This window comes from Lepisma saccharinum, chromosome 4 (assembly GCF_977018435.1).
Source record: "Lepisma saccharinum chromosome 4, izLepSacc3.1, whole genome shotgun sequence".
Taxonomy (NCBI): Eukaryota; Metazoa; Arthropoda; class Insecta; order Zygentoma; family Lepismatidae; genus Lepisma; species Lepisma saccharinum.
The window spans coordinates 109,919,692-109,942,224 of record NC_139232.1 but is presented as its reverse complement, the minus strand read 5'-3'; the positions used below and the strand labels follow the sequence as shown (position 1 = coordinate 109,942,224).

The following is a 22,533-nucleotide window of genomic DNA, read 5'->3' as shown; positions in this document are numbered from 1 at the left end:
ATCAAGTATACTGAAAGCAGTAACAGACCAAAGTGACAAGAGACAGGCACCTTCTGTCTGTAAGAAAAGCATTCACTTCCAGTGGTGGGGGATGAGGGCTCGATACTAAAAAAAAGTACATGTAACCCCCTCCCCCATTAGAAAATCATGGGCACGCCACTTTTCACAGTGCATGCATGAACAACAGCCCAAGATGATACAATATGAACTGTGGCAAAAACAGCTCAGTCCAAGTAACATGAAATTGACCAGCAGCATGTGTAACTTGCAATGTTACTTTGTGATGAAAGGTTCATTCATTTATGAAGGTTTGTTTCCAAGTGACACTTGTCACCTGTTTCATGTCACTTGCCACTTCAGTCTGAAAGTTCTCCACACACTTTGAGTATTGAAGAATCCAAAACTCTTACCTTTGAGTGAGTAGCTCCTGTGTTAATTCAGAATCATGAGGACAATTGGGAAGCTGCTTGAAAAGAAGTCTATGATTATCTAGAAAGCCAGATAATATTGGTGATGAGAGTGCAAACAACATCTAATGAAAATTAATGAAAGTAATAAATTCACACTAAGCTTCAACTCACTTTCACACTGGCACCATGACCTTGGAGACAGAAATTAAGACAACAAGTCAAGTTGGGAGAAATCTTTATTTTGGCTATAAACAGGAATTGAAGGAGATTACAACACTGCTTTCCTTCATCAGTTCTTTTTGTTTTATTTTTGGAATAAAAATGCCTTGACTACAATTACTCAATATACATATTTAAACTGCATGGTGAAATTTACACTTGGAATTTCTAAAATGGAAGAGGTAAAATAATTATCAGCTTTAAGTAATAGCTGAAAGATAAAACCACGTTGGCCAAAACTATGAAAACATATGTCCTTGAAAAATTGGTATACACATGTTTCATCACGCAATATAAAATCATCGTATATCTATACTGTACACCGACATTGTCATTGGTACAAAAACAAAAAAACAATCTCAAAGCATGTTTGAAAATGTCTCAGCTAAATCTTTGCTTCTAAAATAAATCTAATGTATTGCAGTACAAAAGGTAAAGACATTTTAAGACATTCAAAATATCAAACACTTTTCATCTTCCTACAATATCTACAAGCTTATGTAATTAATTATTGCAAACCAACTAGCAACTTCTCTCCCTAAATGGAATTAAACTCCATACACTTATCACAGACAAGTATGCATGAGAATTTGCTCTTATATATATATATATATTTATATTTTATTTTTATTTAGAGTGTATGGCTGAGATATCTATAAATATATATCAGACATCAATACGTATACTGAAGCACTGTTAATGCAATGAATGCAATATGGTGATTGCCCTGTATGCAGCCACAGCACAGGATCAAACATATGTGTACATCAAACAAAAGCAAGAAGAGGAGGTATGTGTGATGAAGAGCCTGAAAAATGAAACGATAACGGACTATTTTGTAAAACCAGGCCGATATCAGAGTATTCACGAGAGCCTCAATTTAGGTGTTATGCAGATCAGATATTTATGATACAAGTAGCTTTTACATTATCAAGAAATCGTAGTACATCAGAGGCAAATTTTCACACCATGTAGAGGACATCAAAATATTTCTTGATAAGGCCTTGTTTTGAAGCTACACAGCCTCAAAAAATACATTGTTTATCCAGTATGTATGCATACATGCAAACACAGATTCATGGCTGCCCCTGACAATTATTTTTGTATTGGAAAGTACAGTGTTTTATAATTCTCTCCAGGATTTGGTTGTCAGTTGCTCAGAATGTAACTTACCCATGCAGATGAGAGCATGTCAGTGCAGAGAGTAAATATTGAAGTTTTTAACCCACTTTACAAATGTTCGATACGACCTCCCTTGGTGACTCAAGACATAAAATGAGCAGCTAGGCTGGGGCCATTGCCCAAGACTGGCCCGTATACAAGCACTATTACAGAACTGACATCTATCGAGTCACCAAAGAAGGACATATCGACCATTTGTAAGGTGGATTAAAAAACTTCGATATTTACTCTCTTTCCTGACATGTTCTCATCCCCTCTGAGCAACCGACTTCTGAAATCCCAGAGGGAATTATGAAACACCGTGTATATTAAAATTTGATACCACAAATACAGTATTGTGCCAGGAGATATGCTACCCCAAAACATGCAAGAATTTGCATACATACTGTGCATGAAGCTTATGCATTGTACGATAGAGTAAATATATGCCAGTGTCAACCGCGAATCTTTGATGTGTTGTTGCATATATTCAGGATAAAAATTGCAAATTGTAACCAATTTCACTCATGTCCTGTATGTTGTGTGAAAGTTCATCACTGTTACATGGCAATATATTGTATATAAACACCAGTAAAGGCAATACGCAGGAATATTATTCCCCATTCCTTATAAGAAGTTATAAACATATATAAATATCTGCATATTTTTTTGAAACAAAAGAAATTGTTGAAAAAGGGAAGTTTGTGAGACATGGTCGAAGTCCAGCAGAATCTTAATCAAGAAAGAGAAGCCCTTCATTCATTTTGGTGATTTAGAGAAAAACACCCAGGTTCAAGTCCTGAATAAACCTGCACTTTTTGCTTGATTTATACAATAAAAGCAGTGCTTGAAGTGAGGAGGGATCTGTCTCATTGTTACCATGTAAAACACAGGAGCATCCCCCAAAGCTAAATGCAAAGGCTTGACTGAACATCCCCCAGATAAAAGTTTCCACTTCAGGTGCTGAATAAAAGTAATATACTACAAACATTTTTTTATTAATAACTTTATAGAGAGAGACACATGTGAAATGTTTTCAAAGAATTAACAAATTTTGAGATGAAGTCCTGCATTTTTGAAATTTTGAAACCAAATTTTACAATTTCAGTAGCAAATAACACATTTAATGCCACACTGAAAATCCCTATTTTTTGTACTGCTGTTATTTGCTATGCATAAAAACTATGTCAGTACAATGTATCCAATAGAAATACAGATATAGTCATGAAAAAAGCATTCCTGAATAGCAAAGATATATAGGACAATAATACTGAGCAAAATACCTATGTGCAAACAGTATGGCACTCTTAAAATATAATTTTGATTATGAATTATAGATAACACATATTAAATTTGTACTGTGGCTGCAGATGTTAATTTGTGCCAGTGCCAGGCAGCACAAGTTACTATTATTTCGGGCAGTTAAACATGAGTGACACTGGGTTAACAGTGCTCAAAAACACCAGTGTTCTCATAATTGGACGACAGGTTTCTCTTCTTTGTTTTCTGCTAGCACAATTATTTTTTTCCTTTCAAAAAGAAATGAGCAATTGTATGTATATTTTAGAAAAATACAAGCTAAAACATTACACACGGACAACTTAAAACACACACATGCAACTCTAATAAAAAAAGATCATGGTGTGTGCAATTTCCAGCATCCATTAAAGCAATGAAGCTTTCATTTATTATCATTTCCAATTGTCTGTCAAGAGTGAAGGCAAAGGTAACCCCATGCATATAACATTGTGCCCTGAAGGCACATTTTGGGGATGTACGGGTAGGGCATCACATATTCTCGATCTCGGGTCATTTTGGAGATGATGTGATCAGCACCATCCTCCAACCACCTTTACCTTCCCACGTAGCCTCCACATACCCATTGTTTTGAGGTTGGGTGAACCCCAGAGCCACTTTATGCAGGGACAAGGCTGGGAAAATTTCGACCTTAGATCACCCACCCCAGGAATCGAACCTGGGTCTCCCACATGGCAGTCAGATGCCCTACCAACTATACCACTGTGGCTCAAGAGTAAATCTTTCTGGAATATTTTAATTGAGGAATGTCATAATATTGAGCCACACATCTCATTTAAAGATAGAAATATTTATGATTTTTTTAAAAAAATTTCTAACATCATTACGATAATATACAAATCGTGTCTTTACAGGCTTTTTCTTGACAGCCCAGGACTGGTAAACTATAGTCATATGTTCTTCTAGTGTTCCTAATTAATCCAGTGCTCATCTACTTGTCCACAACTATTAGTTCAAAAATAGTTTTGGCTCAATGGCTTCAGAAAAAGGTAAGATAGACAATACAAAACACAACTAATATCATCAATAAACTTTTATAACTTTTGATCGTGGGTAGTAAAGTACATACATAGTTTTAAGTGCAAAAAAGGTCCTGTCTTCTAGATCACAGAGATAAACAAAGTCTTCAATGTTTTATTAAAGTTCAGACACTGCTCACACTATCGATAGGAGTTATTGTTTTAAGTCCACTTTAGGCAGGGATAGGCTAATCGGGACTGGACCTCCAGTTTAAAGTGGGATCCAAACCACTGTGCAATGTGCCTCCACCAGGAATCAAACCTGGGACCCCTTGATTACAAGGCCATGACATTATCAGTATGCCATTGGGGAGGTGACTATCGATAGGATAAAGTCCACATTGATTAATCTACACTATAACAGATTTTCAAACAAACATCTCAAAACTCATTGCACAAGGCAATAAAATAATGTAGTTAGGAAGGAGAAGAATAAAGCTTGCATTGCATTAGGAAGCTGGAAAAATTCACAAATACCTACAGATGTGCATTTAGTACTAGCAAGCCTATAGCAGTTGTAATGAATATATTTTGTAATATCGTTGAAAGGATTAATACAATGCACTTCACTGTAACCAGGGCTGGATTGACAAAATTGGGCCTGATGCTGCATGCTCATAGGAGCATTAACTTGAAATCTTCGGTGAACAATAAACACAACGACATTATAGTTACGTCACAGTGCAAAGAATAATAGTAACTGTATAATAAGTAACGCTGTGTCTAGGCATCCGAAATTGGGGCTCCAAATTTCATTCTAAGATTTATTTTCAGGTTAATATAGCAAAAGAAAACTGTTCAGCTTTTGGAAAGTTCTCGCCTGTTTTCATCTGGGCCTATTTCAGGAAGTGGCCTAATGCTGCAGCATCAATAGCACCTACCTTAATCCATCACTGATTGTAACCAATAAACATGCATACACAATGAATACATGAATTGAAATTTTAAAAAAATCAATTCATAAGTTGATTACCTTACATTACGTTTCTTAATCTGTTTGGAGAGCAAAATCATTGTTCTATTCATTATAAATTTTGACACTGTAGGTCCACAATTGCATATTCAAAATTCTTCGACAAAGAAGTGCGTTGGTTTTTGGCATTTAGAATGGTACTGCATTGTAATTATGGACTGTTGTTTAGTCTACTTTGCAACCTTAACATATATATCAAAATATATTCAAAATACCCAGTACATGTTCATCTGTAAATCTCTTTGTGAATGCACACTACAACTTCTACACCAAAACGAAGAAATTCATGTACATATATATTAAAATACAAAGAGAATGTCGGCCCAATGTTCAAACTACAATCATGAGGGAGCAAGAAGTTAACACTGAAGTAAAAGTTATATTTTTGTATGACAGAGTTATGGCACATGTAAACGACATGCAATGTACTTATACACTAGGTCACATTATGTTCAAAAAGGCAGTTGCACATTATCATCATCGACATGCATTATTTTACAAAGCCCCAAAGACATTATGTTCTAGAGGTAGAATCAGCATATGCTTATTTTTAATTGCTTGAACATATCAAAGATTGAAACAAACCTTTCTTGTATGGACTGTAAATAGTAATAGTTAAAATGCAGATATGCGAGTAGTTTACAAATTCATACTGATATGAAAAAATATTATACTCTGACAGTAACACTTAAAGTGTCATAAAACAAGAACAAATTATAAAGATATCACGATCTATTTTAGGCATAGAGGAGGGAACACACTATATTTCATACTCAATTCATGCCAGTGCTGTAGTATCACGCACGTGAATATTATAATTTAGTGCTGCACACTATTTCCACACAGCCAACTAAGTTAAAACACAGTGTTTCCTTGAAAATAGAGAATTCTGATAATTGCAAAATCAAGATTTAGGTAAAACGTAGCAGTAAAATACACACATGTCATTTTTAATTTTACATAGTAAATAACTAAACCTTTTTTTGGTCAAAATAACTACACAAAATATATCCTTGTTTGCAAATATGCATCAATGAAGACTGAACCAAAATGAAGAGAACATATACTTTTTAAATTTAAAAGTAGCATCCCAACAATATTTAAAAATCTGTAAAAAATCCTTACGTTTTTAAAAAATAGTTTTGAATGTCCATGTGAATTGTTCTAAAATATCACTAATCCCACATCTATATTTGTAGAAGGTAAACAATGTTATGTAAAACGGATTATCTGTAACTACACACCTACAAAAAGCATTACATATTTTTCCAATATTTTCCAAATTAGAGTCAAAGTGAAACTTTTCATTAAGCATTGTCTAGTATAATCTAACATATGTATTAGATATCCTGAACATACAAACTTCATTTTTAATTAATAATACCATTGAAACTGAAATGAGGATTCAATAATATGATGATACCCTCAAACAGATTTAATAGAATTAAAAAGAAATGTAGCCTATTTATAACTTTTAACCTAAAATTCACAATTGATAAATTTAAATCCTTCTAAGTGTGTAATTAATTATTAAAATTCGAAAATCTAATAGGTTTCATGAAAGTTCTTATTCTACAATTTAACAGAGTTATTTTAAATTTTAAGTAATACTGTAATGCTGATTCTGTGTTTTATATTCAATTAATATTATTTAATAGAACACATACGATTTGCTGATAAAGCTTTACTCAATAATTCCTTGATTTAAACTGAAATATTGTTGGTTAAAAGCAATATGTGCATTGGCAGTTGCAAAACATTGCAAGAATAAATCTAAAATAATGCAATTAAAACAATGTGATAATTTTATGATGATACTGTCACTTTGGCCAAACTGCCTAGGGAATTCATTACTCACTAACACCCATACCAAATACTGAGCAAAAAATACACAGCACAGGTGTTACTGTGAGGATAAAAACACACACAGCTAGACAACAGAACTGCTGAGTATGCTTGGGACAAGTTGCACCATTCTGAGTATCACTTATACTCTTTCAATTACCTTCTCTTATTTTTTAACAATATACAAGAAACAGTTAAAGCTGAGTGCATAATTTGAATGTAAAATGAGCAAAGTAGTGCAAAGTTTTATCCTGACTCAGCAACAACATGGCACATAATAACTATACGATCTTGGTATTTTCCTTGATACACTAGCAGAAATACCCATTATATTTTCCAGTTTTGATGTTAGTTTGTAACTGTAACAAATTCTCTTTAATTTGTGCAAGTATACACTGTTGACTGTATTAACGGTTTAAATTAACAGGTGTTAACATGGTAACGCATACAATAATACTCGTACTGATTGATTTGGCAAAAAAGGTTTTTTCTAATATTGCAATATTTCATGATGCTGTATTTTCAAGGGGGAAGGGATATAGTTTTGTATAAATAGTGTATTGAATAGTAGTGTACAAATATTGTCAAAATGCATGACCGTATATAAAAATGCAGATAAGCATCAGTTTCCACAAGTCAATTATTAAAATGAAAAGATATGCTGAGAAATAATATTTCTGGAATCACATGTATTTATTATGGACAAAAGAAGTGGTCTCACTTCAAACATTCTGTTTCCACTAATGAAGCTATCTATTAAGAATTTTTTGAACAAACATTTTATATTTCCACTCTGAACCAATACTGAACCATCGCAACACTTAAAATAGTTTAGCATAGGGATGTGCCGAAGCCGATTACAGATGTATGAAAATCGGCCGAAATTGACATATCGGCATCAGTATCGGAATCGGCAAAAATCCGATATTTAAACCGGTACAGATTATACTAGAGTTTTACCTTCTATTAAGTTTTATATTCTAGTTTTGTAAGATTTATTTAAAATTTGGTTATGATTCGTCATTATTGTAGAGTTTTTGTATTAAAATTATTGCAAACTCTCATTCAGAGGATCAACCTAATTATAAATCGGAAATAAAACAGTACATTGCTGAACCAGGATCTGCTGTTGTGTTGGAACTTCAAAAATGAGTATTCAAACCTGAAGCAAGTGCTGAGAAAATACTTGAGCATACCTGCTGCATCAGTATTCAGTGATTGAGTATTCAGTGTTGCTGAACAGATTTGCGATAAGAGAAGAAGTAGGTTACTTCCAGAAGTGCTTCCAAATCTTGTATTTCTGAAGTTGAATCTGGCAGAACAGGAATTCATTTTGCATGTCAAAGAACTGTTTGTGTACTAATGTTAAATCTCTAGGTTCACATAACTTTTTGTAGATGCAAATGTACATTCGCATCTCTTGAGAATATATATGTATATACATATGATATGCAATAGAAATGTACATACCAAATTTATTTTTGTCATGCAGAAAATAACATCCCATTTCAGTTTAATAATCTTATGTATCGGAATCGGTTAAATATCGGCATCGGTATCGGTTCCAAAAATTATCGGTGAGTACATCGGCATCGGTAAATTTTCAGCTTCGTCACATCCCTAGTTTAGCATATCTATAAATTTTACTGTGGAAGTATTCCAGCAGTATACTATATCACTGACCACAGTTTTGTTCTAAAATATTCATAATTTTACATGAGACAACCAAAATATTAAAACAATTGTCATAAATCACAAAATCTTGCATGTAAGTGGTTTAAATTTAATGAAAATTATTAATTTTGAGGATATCTTTGACTTCGTGAAATTATTGTGTCTCCACAACATATTCAAACTTAGGAAAACTATCAGTGATGAAATTCTAACCAATAGTTTCAGATACTGATACATGCGTTGACTCAGTTATATAACCAACCTTTTTTTTCTTTTCATGTGTTTTGTAGTTACTATTAAGTTGCATGTACTACGAAGTCAAAGTCATCTATAATTATAGATTATAATCTTTAATATGTGAAGAAGACTGTACCCTTTGGCTTCTCTCCATCAAAACTGGGAAATAAATGGGGTTGTACTACACAATTTTGAGGGAGAAAAGTTTTACTGAGTAAAATAATGAAATAACATACACATACCACTGCTCATCACTATGCCATGAAAAAACAAATAAAAATTCCAGCGAAGAAAGTGCAATTCTAAATGATTTGCACAAGAGGTACAACTCGCATCTTTCTTTAACTCCCCACTATCGCAGCTCAGAATTAACAACTTTGGAAAAAAGGTACATACACAAAGAACGAAACATAGAGAAAGACTCTATGAATTCAATAACAAGTTTCTTCTTTCTTATTTAAAAAAAAAGACAAACTAGTATACATTTATATCACTCATCCTTCTGTGAGAAATGTACTTGAGAACTTGGAAAGCCACAGATGATGTAGCCACGTATACTTTTTACAAGGAACTTGGTGAGCTTTCTGCTCCACCGAACTAAGATGCACTACTTTCCGTCGTGCAAAAGAAGGCCATGGTGGAGCAGGACTCCGAAAAAAAGCTGAGGTATAAGAGCTTAATATTTCGCTAAGATTCTGCTTTGTACAATGTCAAGACACAGAAAAAACAACAATAAATACTGTCTGCATGCTTATCTTTCAAAAAAAGTCTTTTACAATGGTTGTACGTATACTTTGAAGACTAACGTCATTAAGGACAGAATAAACATTGCCAACAGTTTGGAGGCCGTGCTGCCTGACGCGGCCGTCGCCAAGGACACGAGAAAATCTTGGGGGTATCGTTTCACCCACCATGGGGGGTAAAAGCATGATTCATTTCTGAATAGGTAGGAAGAACGAAGTATCCTTCAGCGAATCCATCCTCACCACACTTTCACGTGTATACTGTTCACCGACAGTGATGTGCGGAGTTTTGTAATGCTAATAAAAAAAAAAATCTTCACAAGCTTTTCGTCTGCCTCCGAAACACATCCCAGAACATTTCACTTTAGTCACATGTAACAGGGAAATTGCAAAAGTTCTGGATAGTTGTGTCATTGCTGCGAAGAGTCGCTGCCTTCTAGCTTCAAACTTTCTGTCTCTCCTTGACTACTGTCGTCACTTTCGTCACTACTTAACACTGTTGAACTGATGAGGGAGGAATCTGAAACATGGGTAGACTCTATTAGTGTAGTATACGTAAAAATCATGCTGCAAGTACTTTTCAACTTTTCAGCCAAAGAATTGTTTAAAGATGAAAGACATACCTGTAAGCAACACTTAAATTCTAATTTACAACATTTCAAAACCAACAACAGTGATTCTTCTTCAAAACTAGTGATTGATTGATTTATTTATTAGCATCCGTTCAACTACTACAAAAGTTTGGTATTGTCACATGTTCACAATAGCCTTTATTTAGGTCCATGTAACTATAATTGCACAATCGCAATATTTTTAATACATAAGTATTCCATTGTAACCATACCATACCAATCTACAATAGTTTTGCTTTGAATTATTCCAAATTTCACATGAGATAATCATTTAATGATTAAATGTCATAATAGTGACAGAGGGTAGCTACGATTTTTTTATTATGAAATTCCCTGACTTTTCCAGGTTTTCCAAACCAGAAATGAAATTTTTCCAGACATGTTTGTCATCATGATTTTTGCTTTTGAACCTCATGTTTTTCAATAAAATATGCAGGCACGTTATTTATTATGAATATGAATATACACAGTTATTAGCTGAAAATTTACCAAGTGATTAATACAATGTTTTTCAATAAAAAAAAAACTTTTGTACTTCCCCATTTTCACCAAGTCATTACAATTAAGGTGGTGTAAAAATCAATAAAAAATTGTGGTATATATCAAAGATTTACAATGTAACCTGTATATAACCTCAACTATATCAATACAAATGAGACACAACAGAAAATTAGGTCATGTACCTTCAGCAAATATGCAATAAGTTTAATGATTATATTTTTAATTTATTGAAAATAGTACATATTTCGGAAATTCAGAACGTGAATGGGGCTGGTGACCAACCATACACCTAAAAAAAATATATACGTGGGCCATACTTTGGAATCAAATATCTCCATTATTTGAGTTTTCCACGAGCTGGAACCAATTTTATATTACGGAAAACATCGAAATCTGTCTATTAAAAGGTAACAGTTCCAAATGTTTTATGATTTTTTTCAAATTTTCCTAGCAGGAAGACTAATTATCACAGAATTTTGGCAATCATTGTGACACGAAATTTGAACCTTCCTTAAAATAATGAGCACTGTTTGGATTCGAAAAAAGTTATTTATGTTGAAAAAAAACTTCAAAATGACCTTACGCAATCATACACACTTCCCACGGACAAGATATTCTCCGGTTGACAAGCGACAGTAAGTATCGTAAACTAGTGGGAATGAATGTAGAAATAAATTGGAACCTTAGTAGAGTGCATTCAGGGTCTTTATTTTAATTCTAAGACAACCAAACCTGACCTTTCTAACCTAACCACAAAAGCATATATTGACAAAATCTTAAGTAATCGCTAAAACTCTGCAGTATGTGTTAACAGACATAAATCGAAATCGAACCATGTTAAAGTTGCATTTGTTGCATGATGAAATCGTAATAAAACAAAAGGAACTTGGGCCCATTTTCACCACTTTTCAGCATAATTTCATTGTACACGCAAAAAATACGTAAAATTACTATCGGCATCAAACCAACATTCCTAACCTAATAACGATGTGTGACCAGCGTACGTTTAATTCCTCTATTTCACACCAGTTTTTTAAAAAATAAATTAATTCTACATGCACAAAACATTTGCATATTCGAATAATGACATCACTGATACTGCATAAAATCACTAATTTCTCGGGCGTAACACATCTCTGCAATGTAAAAACTACGACAACGAGGAAATGAACTATTTGATCAGGTTGCTTCTGAACGGGTCACAAACAAAGGACTCAAATTCACAGAATGGGTTCACAGGGGGAACGAAGTAGTGAGTCCCTTTGTCTTTACTCTGCGTCCCCACCCGTCCAGTGTGACGTCAACCACAGCCAGTTACGTGAAATTCTGCTCTTCACGGCAGAAAGTATTACATTGTCTTTGGTTCAAGGAGTATACAGTTATTGCAGATCCAAAACCAATGAACTGTCTGAACACCAACCTGCTCCGCTTCACGTATCAAAAGAGAACGGGTTCCGAACGGGTGTGTTCTTGCAGAAAGGAAATTTCCTCACCACACTCAAAGCTAAAGCAACACTTTTTCCGCAAGAAATTCTGAGGATGGCTGGTGCGTAGGTTTCATCTTGAGTAGCTTGTTCTCTAAGGAAATATCTCACGCCTCTCCAATTTCCGGTCTTGAACAGGTTCACAAGAACGAGTCGCAAAATGAACAGACGGTCGTAACGAATCCAAGAACCTAGATCCGAGAGTGAATAAATATAGAATCGAAATGCAAAGGAACCATAATTTTGTACGTAACAGACTAGAAGTCATAATGACGAGAGGAACAAGTTTCTGAACTGAATCTTTTGGGGGGGCTGGAATCACAAGAACCGAATTCGGAATTGGAAATGAACCGTTCATTCATTTTGTAACTGGTTCTCCTGCAACTACAAAATGCACGTAAATTCCAGAAAATGTTCAAAATTCCCTGACTATTCCCTGACCAACCAAATTCCCTGACTTTTCCCGGTTTTCCCGTCGCGTAGCAGCCCTGCAATGGTATTCAATCTTTTGGGGCATAAAGATTAGAACAGGGGACACAGTTTAGTCAGTGTGAAAGCTGTTACATCAGTTTCATTTGTTTGATTGATTGGTATGGGTTATTTTATTCCGCTTTTCTTACACTTTTGGCTAATTGCGAAAATGAGTATGAGTAATGATATGATGAAATTGATAAAGGAACACTCACAAAGTACATAGGGGAAGGAAGGGTAAAGTAGCCAGTGCAGGCAAAGTGGCCATGTGAGTTTTCTTCGCTGTATAGCGCTTCCGCCACGTGGGAGCTGGGCGAAACAGTCGCCACGGATGCTCAGTGTTGTCTGTGACTTTGAAGTGGGAGGCTGCACTTTTCTAGATGTGAATTCATTTTATTGCTTTTTTGCAAGTCTGATTTTAGCTAAGTTTTACAAATTGTTGATTACAGCTAAATAATAGTAAGTGTTATAATTATATGCTCTTGTGATGTTTGATCAGTGTGAAATAACCTTTTAAATGATCTGTGTTTGAAAACGCTAAGTCATGTAGGTTAGACGTTAGACCATAGTTTTGTAATGGCGTCATTCTGGGCAAAGAGGCCACGAAACAGACAGACTCGAAAGGCAATGAAGGATGGATTAGATGTTTAAAATGTAATAAGTGGGAACATGAAGAGTGCGCCGGTTGTGACGAAGATGATGATGAGTTTGAGTGCAAATTTTGCAAATAGGCCTACGCCTAATCCTTTATTGATAGACTATTGATTACGAATTACTATTTACTTTATCTTGTAAAGATTTCATACTTAAGATAATACTTAAAAAACATAATACTTATTCTTAATGTGTATTACTGTTTGACCAGCGATCCGAGAGCTCTCGAGTTTTCTGCGCATGCCCGAAGTAGAAGAGTCCAGTCGTAAATTGGTGGAGTTTGCGGAACCGTGTGTGTGTCGAGTGTCACGTGGGGAAAGAGAGCAATGTTGCCAACCGGAGAATACTGTCACAAGATATTGGAAGTGCTCTGGCCGTGGAGAGGCGTCTTTGCAAAAGCTGAAGTCTTGAACGTAGCGCCAGTTCGGCATCTTTGACCGAACCCCAGAGGAAGCCGACTGGACCCGTATCTGGTTTCGAGCCACCACTATGGGCGTCCGGAAGGGGGGCAAGGGGGGACGACCCCGCTGAAAAATGAAAGTCATCCAAAAATTATGTATTTCGCACATATAATTTCATTTTAGCCACAATAATATGTGTTAATTATTGCATGATCACCATAAATTCAAATTTAAGCAATGCATTTTTAGGGAACAGCACTATTTTTGGAGAAAATGTGCCTTATTTGCCCCACTGGAAAAAAAACATCATTCACTGCGACGTTTTACTCCCAAGGTCTTTATATTATATATATAAAAAATAGCACAGCACAATAACACTAATCGAGATTCAACTCTTCAATACCAACAGTGAACCTAAAATTGGCAAACGGCATGGTTGTGCATGTCCCTCGGTTTTCGTTACTTATGTTCTGGTGGATAAGCATCCTCGCAGATTGGTAACACTGTTCAACGTGCAACCGCGAGCGACGTTCTCGTGCCTGCCTTCCTATCGCCAACTTCCCCTTTTTCTTGGCACTTTGCCAACTGGAGCTCTCGGATCGCTGGTCAAACAGTACTTCAGCTTGTGTTGATTAAATACACACTCTGAATGAATGTGATTTGTTCATTTACCTATACAGGTAAAATGGGAAGGGCTGGCCACTTTACCCCAAGCTAGGTAGCAAAGTGGCCACTTTGTACTTTTTAAAAAAGTAGTGTGTACATTTTTAAACAACAAGAATGAAAAACAGGCCAGGAGAACATGTCCATATTTAATGGAGGTTTTTTTTAGGTTCAACCCCCCCCCCAAACTTCAGGCATGTTGGATGAAGGATTTTATTTCCCCCTGACAAGAGTTCAAACCTGAGACCTCAATTTCATAGCTTGTCCAGTTTGTACTAAACTCATGATAATTTCACTGTAGTTTTACAAGAAGAGAAAGAAGAATAAGTTCCAAGAAAAAAAAAAACAGGAAACATAAGAATAGGAAATTATAAACTTGGTACAGAGTTTAAGGTGATGCAGTTTCGCAAAAGTTGCACATCTATTTCAGTTTTGTCAAAATACACACAAGTATTGGAAAGAAGATGCCACATGCCATCATATCACTAAGTAATAAAGACCAGTTTCGGCATGTACTTACTGCTTTCATCTACCTTTCACATCATGTGGCTTTCTCAGGAGATAGGACAAGAATAGTCAAGATTTAAGACATGGGAAGGTAAGTTAGGTTAAAAAAGGTTAAAAAGATAAAAGACAGTGCAGTGCCCTGTCACTCCTTCCTACACCATGTTTGGTTGGCTTTTGAACCTTTTTTAACCTTAACGTAACTTCCCATGTCTTAAATCTTGACTATTCTTGTCCTATCTCCTGAGGAAGCCACGTGATGTGGTGAAAGCTAGAGAACAAAGTAAGCATATGCCAAAACGGATCTTTATTACTTAGTCTGTATTTTTTATCATGTTGAAATATTAAGCTGATCTTTAGGTCGATTATTAAGTTAGATACACTTTATTAAAAATATCATTAATGAATGTTTCTCGTGTACTTTCAGTTACATATTCAGATCCATAAAATAATATGTTGAGTTTTGCATTTTCTCACATTATACCAGGTGTACCAGAAATAATTGAGGGGTTACAAAAATGTATTGCAAGTAAACTATGAACTTATGTTAATGAAACCAGTCCAGAACGAACGAGGAAATCAAACAGTTTGTGCATGTATGTTTTGTTAAACTGAGAGTTCACATTCCCTCCACTAGGCAACACTTGCATCACTCAGTGTTTTGTTCAGCTGTAGCTCGCAGCGCGTGGTACAAACGGTTTACAGAAACAGGTTGTGTGTGCAAAGGAAAACCACCTGGTCACCCATCAACCTCAGAGGAAGACAGGGATTGCATGCAGGCATGTTTTGTGCGCAGCCCACAGAAATCAACCACAACTGCAGCTAGAGAACGGGACATGTCAAAAACAACTGCACAGAGGGTTCTCTGTAAGCATTTGTCCTTCAAACGATTGTGTGCCGTGTCACCTGTGGTGTACACATTGAACATTTGTAGGTGTAATAAAAAACGGTTTGCGTTCTTCATTTGTTCTGGACAGGTTTCATTAACATAAGTTCAATAGTTTACTTGCAATTATTTTTTGTAACCCCTCAATTATTTCTGAAACACATGGTACATTCAATTTTCATGGTTCAAAGCAATGTGTTATAAAATTTTCCCAAATTTTACATTTTCGTGCATTGTAAATTTTTTCAGCTTGGTTCTCTAAAAAATGTAAACTAAGGTTCCGCTGTGTACTAAGGTGACATTTGATAAACTTGGTCTCTAGAAAAAATTGTATTCATTAGTATAGGAAATTTAAGCACAGAAGAGAAACATTAATTTTCTAGTAACATAACTAACTGTGGTAAAGGTTACAATAAAACAGATCTATGCAGACTGTTTGGCCTCGAAGTACAGCAGAAGAGTGCAAGTGTACAGAAATGTTTATTGCAGTGGAGCAATGCTCGAGGAGAAGAGTTGAGATTCTATGAGGTCGAATGGACAGCCATGTTTTCAGGAACTGTGGGAAACATGTTGTGATGCGGTATTGCCTTATCGAGGAGTGAAGTACTTCACGTACAGGCATATTAGCCTCCCATATTCAAGGTATAAGCCAGCAAAAGGCATTGGAATGTTGCTTCTGTTCCTTCATATATGGCGGAGGCAAATAATTGAACAGCTTCCATACTCCCCTGATGTGAGAGTCATTGTGAAAGAAACATTTCCATACAAGATATGAGATTCAGTGCTATAGGGTAGTCATCGTAAGACGAGAGAATGCTGTGTCAATGATAACTTTTCACAAATGTAGTGGAATACTTTGAAGGGACGTAAGTGATTTTGGTTTCGTAAATAAATTCCTCTGAAAAGTGTACACATTAGAATACCGCATGGAACCACTTTCGCTCAGTCATACTCGTTCAAGTCTCCCAAGCTCTAGCATCTACAATGAAATATAATTTTAATGTAACAATAATTGTAGACACATATATAAAATATATGTCCTGGCAGTTTCAGCCCATAATAATCTGTTTCATTTTCATATATGACTGTATTGGTATGACTAAACTACATTTTAACATGAAGATAATGACTATGTTTACTTAATTTTCATTGTCACTGAATCTTTCATCTCGCGATCCGTATTTGAGGGTCCACTACCACAGACAAATTATGGTTATACGTGTACTACTGGGCTTCGAGTGCATACTGCTTGTTTTGCCTGCCCGAGCATTATTGGTGCTTGAGAGAAATACTCTCCCTGCACAGCACTCTAGTACACATATTCCCAACATATTTTCCCTAACACATTCTAGTTCTTAAAGAGGTATGCAGGCAAAGAGAAACTACAGAAAGAATGATAGAAAGGGAGTGTGTGTGTGTGTGTCATATTTCCACTCACCTGTGTTTGGTGCACCATTGTGGTCTTCGCTACCAGACAGCTGAGGCTGAAGATTAGCAATATTGTCCGGCCAGAAACGTTGCGCCGCCTGCTTTGTACTTTGAGTTTTGGCCTTTTTCGCTTTATGGCTTGAGTCTGGGTTGGAGGCGTCCAGCATGGGTTGTAGGATCCTCCGCCTGGCATTGATAAACCAATTGTTGACTTGGAGGAGCGTGAGGTTCGTCTGTGCGGCTATCTGGCGCTTTTCGTCTTCTGTTGGATAAGGATGCTGCATCCAAAAATTTGCTTCATAAATACATCAAATGCAAATACCCACAAAATACATCTAGATATTTTGTGATTTAAATCCCAATGCTTTACGTGTAAAAAAAATACTGAATTTGCATGTTCATATGAATATGTTGCAAGTCCTTACTATAGCTATACATGCTGAACGATTTAAAAATTGTAATAAAAACAAATAAACTAACTTGAACCATCACTCTTATTGCCTTTGCTCTACTTGCATTTTACCTTAGTCCCCTTTTGGCTAAATGAGCATACAATCAGTATTGATTGTGGTGTCTACAATTTCTTAGCAACAAAATTTCCTGACTTTTCCAGGTTCTCCAGAACAAGTCAATAGGGCAATTCATAAATTCACACATTTGTATGAGAACAACACTTCATTTTGGCTAAACACCACACTTAGAAACCCACTAAACGAAGTTATAAGTAAGAAAGAGAAAGAAAACTGAACAGAAATTAATCATTGGATAGGGACATCAGGGGTGAGCTTTTACGTAATACTTGCCACATATTGACTAATGATAAATAAAGAATTCTATATTTTTTTACAAAAAAGTATAACAATCGTAGCATAAATAATACATACAAGAGAAGGAAAAGAAATGAGATAACATGAGAGTGTAAGAAGTAAGAAGTTCCTCTCCACCTTCTCTAAGTGTTTTGGTGAACCACACAAACTATTCTTTGAAATGTTATGTTCTGTTAGAATGGAAATTCATTTCAATAAATGCAATATCTGACATCAACATACACAGTCATTTCTAAAAAGTATTATACAGGTTGATTCATATTTCCCTCCGGGGTTTAGAACGTTTATAGTACAATACGGCAAAAAGGTGCATATCAGTATGAAAATAATCTCTCCAAGTTTCCACTCATAATAGGCCTCATCATGTAATTGTAAATTTAGCTAGGTTGCAGCATAACAAAGTTAACGCAAAAATGGCATGCACTGTTGAACACAAAGCATTCTGCATCTTAGAATTCGCTAAATGTGAGTTGGTTGTGATGGCACAACTAGTTCAAGGAAACTAGCTGCCTGTGTGATGCAAAACGATATGTGTGTGGCAGGAAAATGATTTCTGGATTGATGTCTGAGTCACCAGGGGTGAGCATCTGTAAGGTATGTACCAAACTTGGAGAGATTCTTTATATACTGATTTGCACCTTTTTGCCGTATGTGTTATAGTCTTATTGTACTATAAACGTTCGAAACCCCAGAGGGAATTATGAATCACCCTGTATAAAGTACTGTAGAAAGTACCTTGAAGAGGATTTAAATCAGAGTTGAAAGAAATTTTCAGAGGTGAAAATTTGGAGACAAATGAGATGAGGGACGAAGATTAACATGCTTTTGTTTATAATACTCACCACCAGATGCTGGAAAAGCCACGACCTCATTATGCTTGTAGCATGTTTCGGCAGAACACCTCGTTTCTGCTTCTTTTTGCTGAGGAATTCATCCTCGTCTTCAATGGAGCCTGGTGTCGTGGGTGCGGGAGACAGCGAACCTGTCAAAAACAATAATTGAGTACTATTATATATTGTACAACAATGCTAACAGTTACCTGACATCAGGTGAGTATAACATGAAGAAAAGCAGCAACATAAGAGGCATGCTATAAAAAAAATAAAATAAAAAAATCTGTGGTGATTTTCATTCTAACATAGTCATAATTTTGTTACAAAGTATGTAAAGAAGTGGACAAATATTGCTAATTTTTACATGCATTATAATTATTACACAGTTTTTTGTAGGGTGTTTAACCCCCAACCGACTCCCTCTCAGCATGCCCTTGCTGAAACATTACTTATACTGGAGGGTATGTGAAAAAGTGCTCAATTGCTACTTTTAACACTTAAAAGCCTACACAATAAATACCAATAAACTAACACTATATTACATAGGAATTTAGAATTTTCTTTGCAGTATTCCATAAATGAACAGACACTAATATTTGATAGAAACTAGGAATTTTTCATTGTTCTTGTGCACATTCCTCTCTTTTTATACACAGCAAACTTGCTGAAAGCCTGAAGCAAACTTGCAAGGCTAAATAAGAAGCTTGCAGCAAGCCCTCCTTGGCAAGCTATGAAGTTGCTGCAATCTTGCATCCAGCTATCTAGTTACTATAAGTCTAAGTTGCAGCGCCGGCCTCTGTGGCAGAGTAGTTAGCACATCGCGCTACACCACTAAGGATCCCGGGTTTGAATCCTGGCCTGGGTACAGATGTTTCTGAGTGTCCATTCATCAATTTCATCATATCATCCCTCATTCCCATCTTTGCAAATTAGCTAAAAGTGGCACAAAAAGCGAAGTAAAATAAAGCAAATCAAATCAAAAATCAAATCTAAGTTGCAGCAAACTTGCCAATGCAAGCCTGCATCAAACTTGTTATAACTAACTGCAAGTTTTCGGCAAATACTCACTTGCTGAGTACCACTTGCATCCAGCTTGCCATTCAAACTTGCTTTGACCAGGTAAAAACAAGCTATCATAAACTTGCAACAAGCTTACGTGCCATCTGGGTACTACATTACAAACTATAAAAAATTAACCTAGCTTTCAAAGTATCATGTAACTAATTACTTAATTATTTTCTTTTAAATATAATTTTTATTTACTAGAAAACATCATTTCTCCATAATATTGCTCTGGCTAGGAAATATAGCATTATTCTAATTAGTAAGTCAATGTTAAGATGCAAAATAAGGTGTAAATTACCATTATGCACAGGGTTATATTTGAAAAATTTCCAGTGAGAAGGAAGTTCCAGTATCTTCTTTCAAAGTATTGGGCTATTATATATACACCCCCCTTCCCCCAACTGCCAGACTAAAAATTTGCAACCAGAAGAGGGTTGCGGTAACTATAGGGATAGGGGATTCAAAAAGAGCTCAAGAAATAACATCAAATATTTCCTGCGATTTTCTTATCAGTTCTATTGTTACAATTTCTGTTTTCTTACAAGTCCCAAAGAGACTGCAGCAATGAAAACAGAATAATTGACCTGCCTTATTTCTTTTTTCACTTGTTTTTTGTAAAATTTCCCAAATGTAATATCGGACCACCCAACAAGCAATTTAACACAAACACTATTACCGTCATGCTGCAACTTAAAATTATCCTACAAGCAGAACCATTATCATGGAGAAATGATGGCCGAAGGGAACCAACAGAACTGAACCGCATCGACCCCGACACTCACTCTGTAGCAAGGAGTTGTCCTGGGGGGGCGGGCAGGGGTTGGCCCCGATCTGAGAGAGAGGAGTACTACCGTGGATGATGCCGGGTGATGGGGGCACGCTTGGAGGTCCTGACGGGACGGTCACGTTCGGAGGACCCTGAATCTGGATGGGCTGCGCCATGAGACCTTGCGGAGTTTGCACCATCTGGTAGGCGATCTGCGTCGGCTGCTGGACTAGCACCTGTGCGCCTGTGGTGACCACCTAGAATCAGTCCACACATTCACTGCCCCACGTAACCCATAATCTAGTATTACAGCAGGCTCAAATAGCCTTTTCTAATTTGAAAAATTATTATCAAAAGGGTGAAAAAAACACAATAATAACTGAAAAGAAATTAGAAAAAAAAAGAATAATTTCTGAACGTGATATAGTTTGTTACAAGTACATGCTTTACGGAATGAGCAATGAACATTATCATATATTATACAAAATGATAACCTAACTTTACAGTGGTGTAGACACTGACTGATTTCCTGCCTTGTACAAACTGAATGAATTTACCTGTGTGTATGGAATCTAGATTTGACGCTACTTTAAGGTTTGAACACTCATTGACACCTAGTAAACTAATGTTCGATAACAGAATGTATTGCATTAATGCATTTGTAAGTGATTTTATCGTAACACAAACTCGCATGTGAGATGATTACAAGTATACAGGGTTTCTACAAAAGAACTCCGGGGTTTTAAAAAAATCATAACAAATTAAATAAGTGAGATGGAAGCATGTTCTTTAGTTTTAGGAACTCGAAAAGTGCTGTTTATGCATGAAAGTGTCATTAGTGGAAATTTTAATAATTTGTTTGGTTTTAGACTTGCAACTTCTAAAAGGTGCGTTAGAAGAGGAGGGGCAATCTCATGGCTACCATAAAATCCTGACACTACACCCTTGATTCTTATATGTGGGAATAGGCTAGGAACTTGGTATATGCTGATAAGATTCATGACCTCTGTCATCTGCAAGAAAGAATAATTGCAGCCATAATGACCATAACTCTTGATATGCTGATGCACACACGGAAAAAGATAAGAGTATTGCTTGTATGTATGCAGAGATACAAATTGAAATTGAAATTTAAAAAATGGAAAAAAAATATCAATGCATCTCTATCATGATATCTATAAATTATAGGTTGACTTTGTTTCTCATGTGTCAGATTTCATGCAAAACCTCGGAGTTCTTTTGTAGACAACCAGTATTTCACATGCAGTTAAATGACCGACACTTGCCTCTCAAGATACCAATTATAGGCTCGCTCATTAGTTTGGTTTGTTTTCCAACCATACATGAACTTTGACTATGGAAACTGATATACAGTGAAATTTAAGCACATAATGTAAACTGAATGTTTGTGTGCATTTTTTCACTAACTGGTCTGTTTGATCTGTTTTTAGCTAAAACAGACCAAAGGTTCCAGTGAACCTTAATATTAATTTAGAGACTTGAAAGACACTACTACAAGTATATTGAAGAAGTACAGAGTGAAAGTATTGCAACCAAGAGTTCAACTTCTACTCCTCACCTGAAGATTTGGAGACTGGTGCTGTGAGTTGTAGTTATTGTGATTGTTTCCTGGACTATTGTTGTTATTATTTTCATACGCGTAATCGGAACGTAAAAGGTTTTCGCTTTGCATCTTTCCTTTAAGACACGTAATGTACCGATTACAGAAGTCCTTACACAATTCTTGCACTTTTTCCAACTCGAGGAGATGAATTCTTAACACCTGTATTGCTTTTATCATCTGAAAGATCACAAGAAAA

The 22,533-nt window shown here is 35.8% G+C and overlaps 1 protein-coding gene across 7 annotated transcripts in view; it reads right to left on the bottom strand.

Moving 5' to 3' along the window:
* Positions 1-8,706: 8,706 nt before the first annotated feature.
* The window catches only part of LOC145986749 (homeobox protein PKNOX2-like), a 153,934-nt gene continuing 140,107 nt past the window's right edge, over positions 8,707-22,533 (bottom strand). For 6 of the 7 annotated variants that reach the window (XM_083121120.1, XM_083121122.1, XM_083121123.1 and 3 more), the window contains 5 exons: positions 22,293-22,514; positions 20,730-20,970; positions 18,892-19,031; positions 17,233-17,500; positions 8,707-10,118 (listed from right to left, as the gene is read on the bottom strand). In XM_083121120.1, coding sequence (XP_082977246.1) covers positions 10,009-10,118; positions 17,233-17,500; positions 18,892-19,031; positions 20,730-20,970; positions 22,293-22,514 — 981 coding nt within the window. In that variant the 3' untranslated portion in view covers positions 8,707-10,008. The remainder of the gene's footprint in view (positions 10,119-17,232; positions 17,501-18,891; positions 19,032-20,729; positions 20,971-22,292; positions 22,515-22,533) is intronic. The other variant, XM_083121126.1, reaches the window with a different exon arrangement.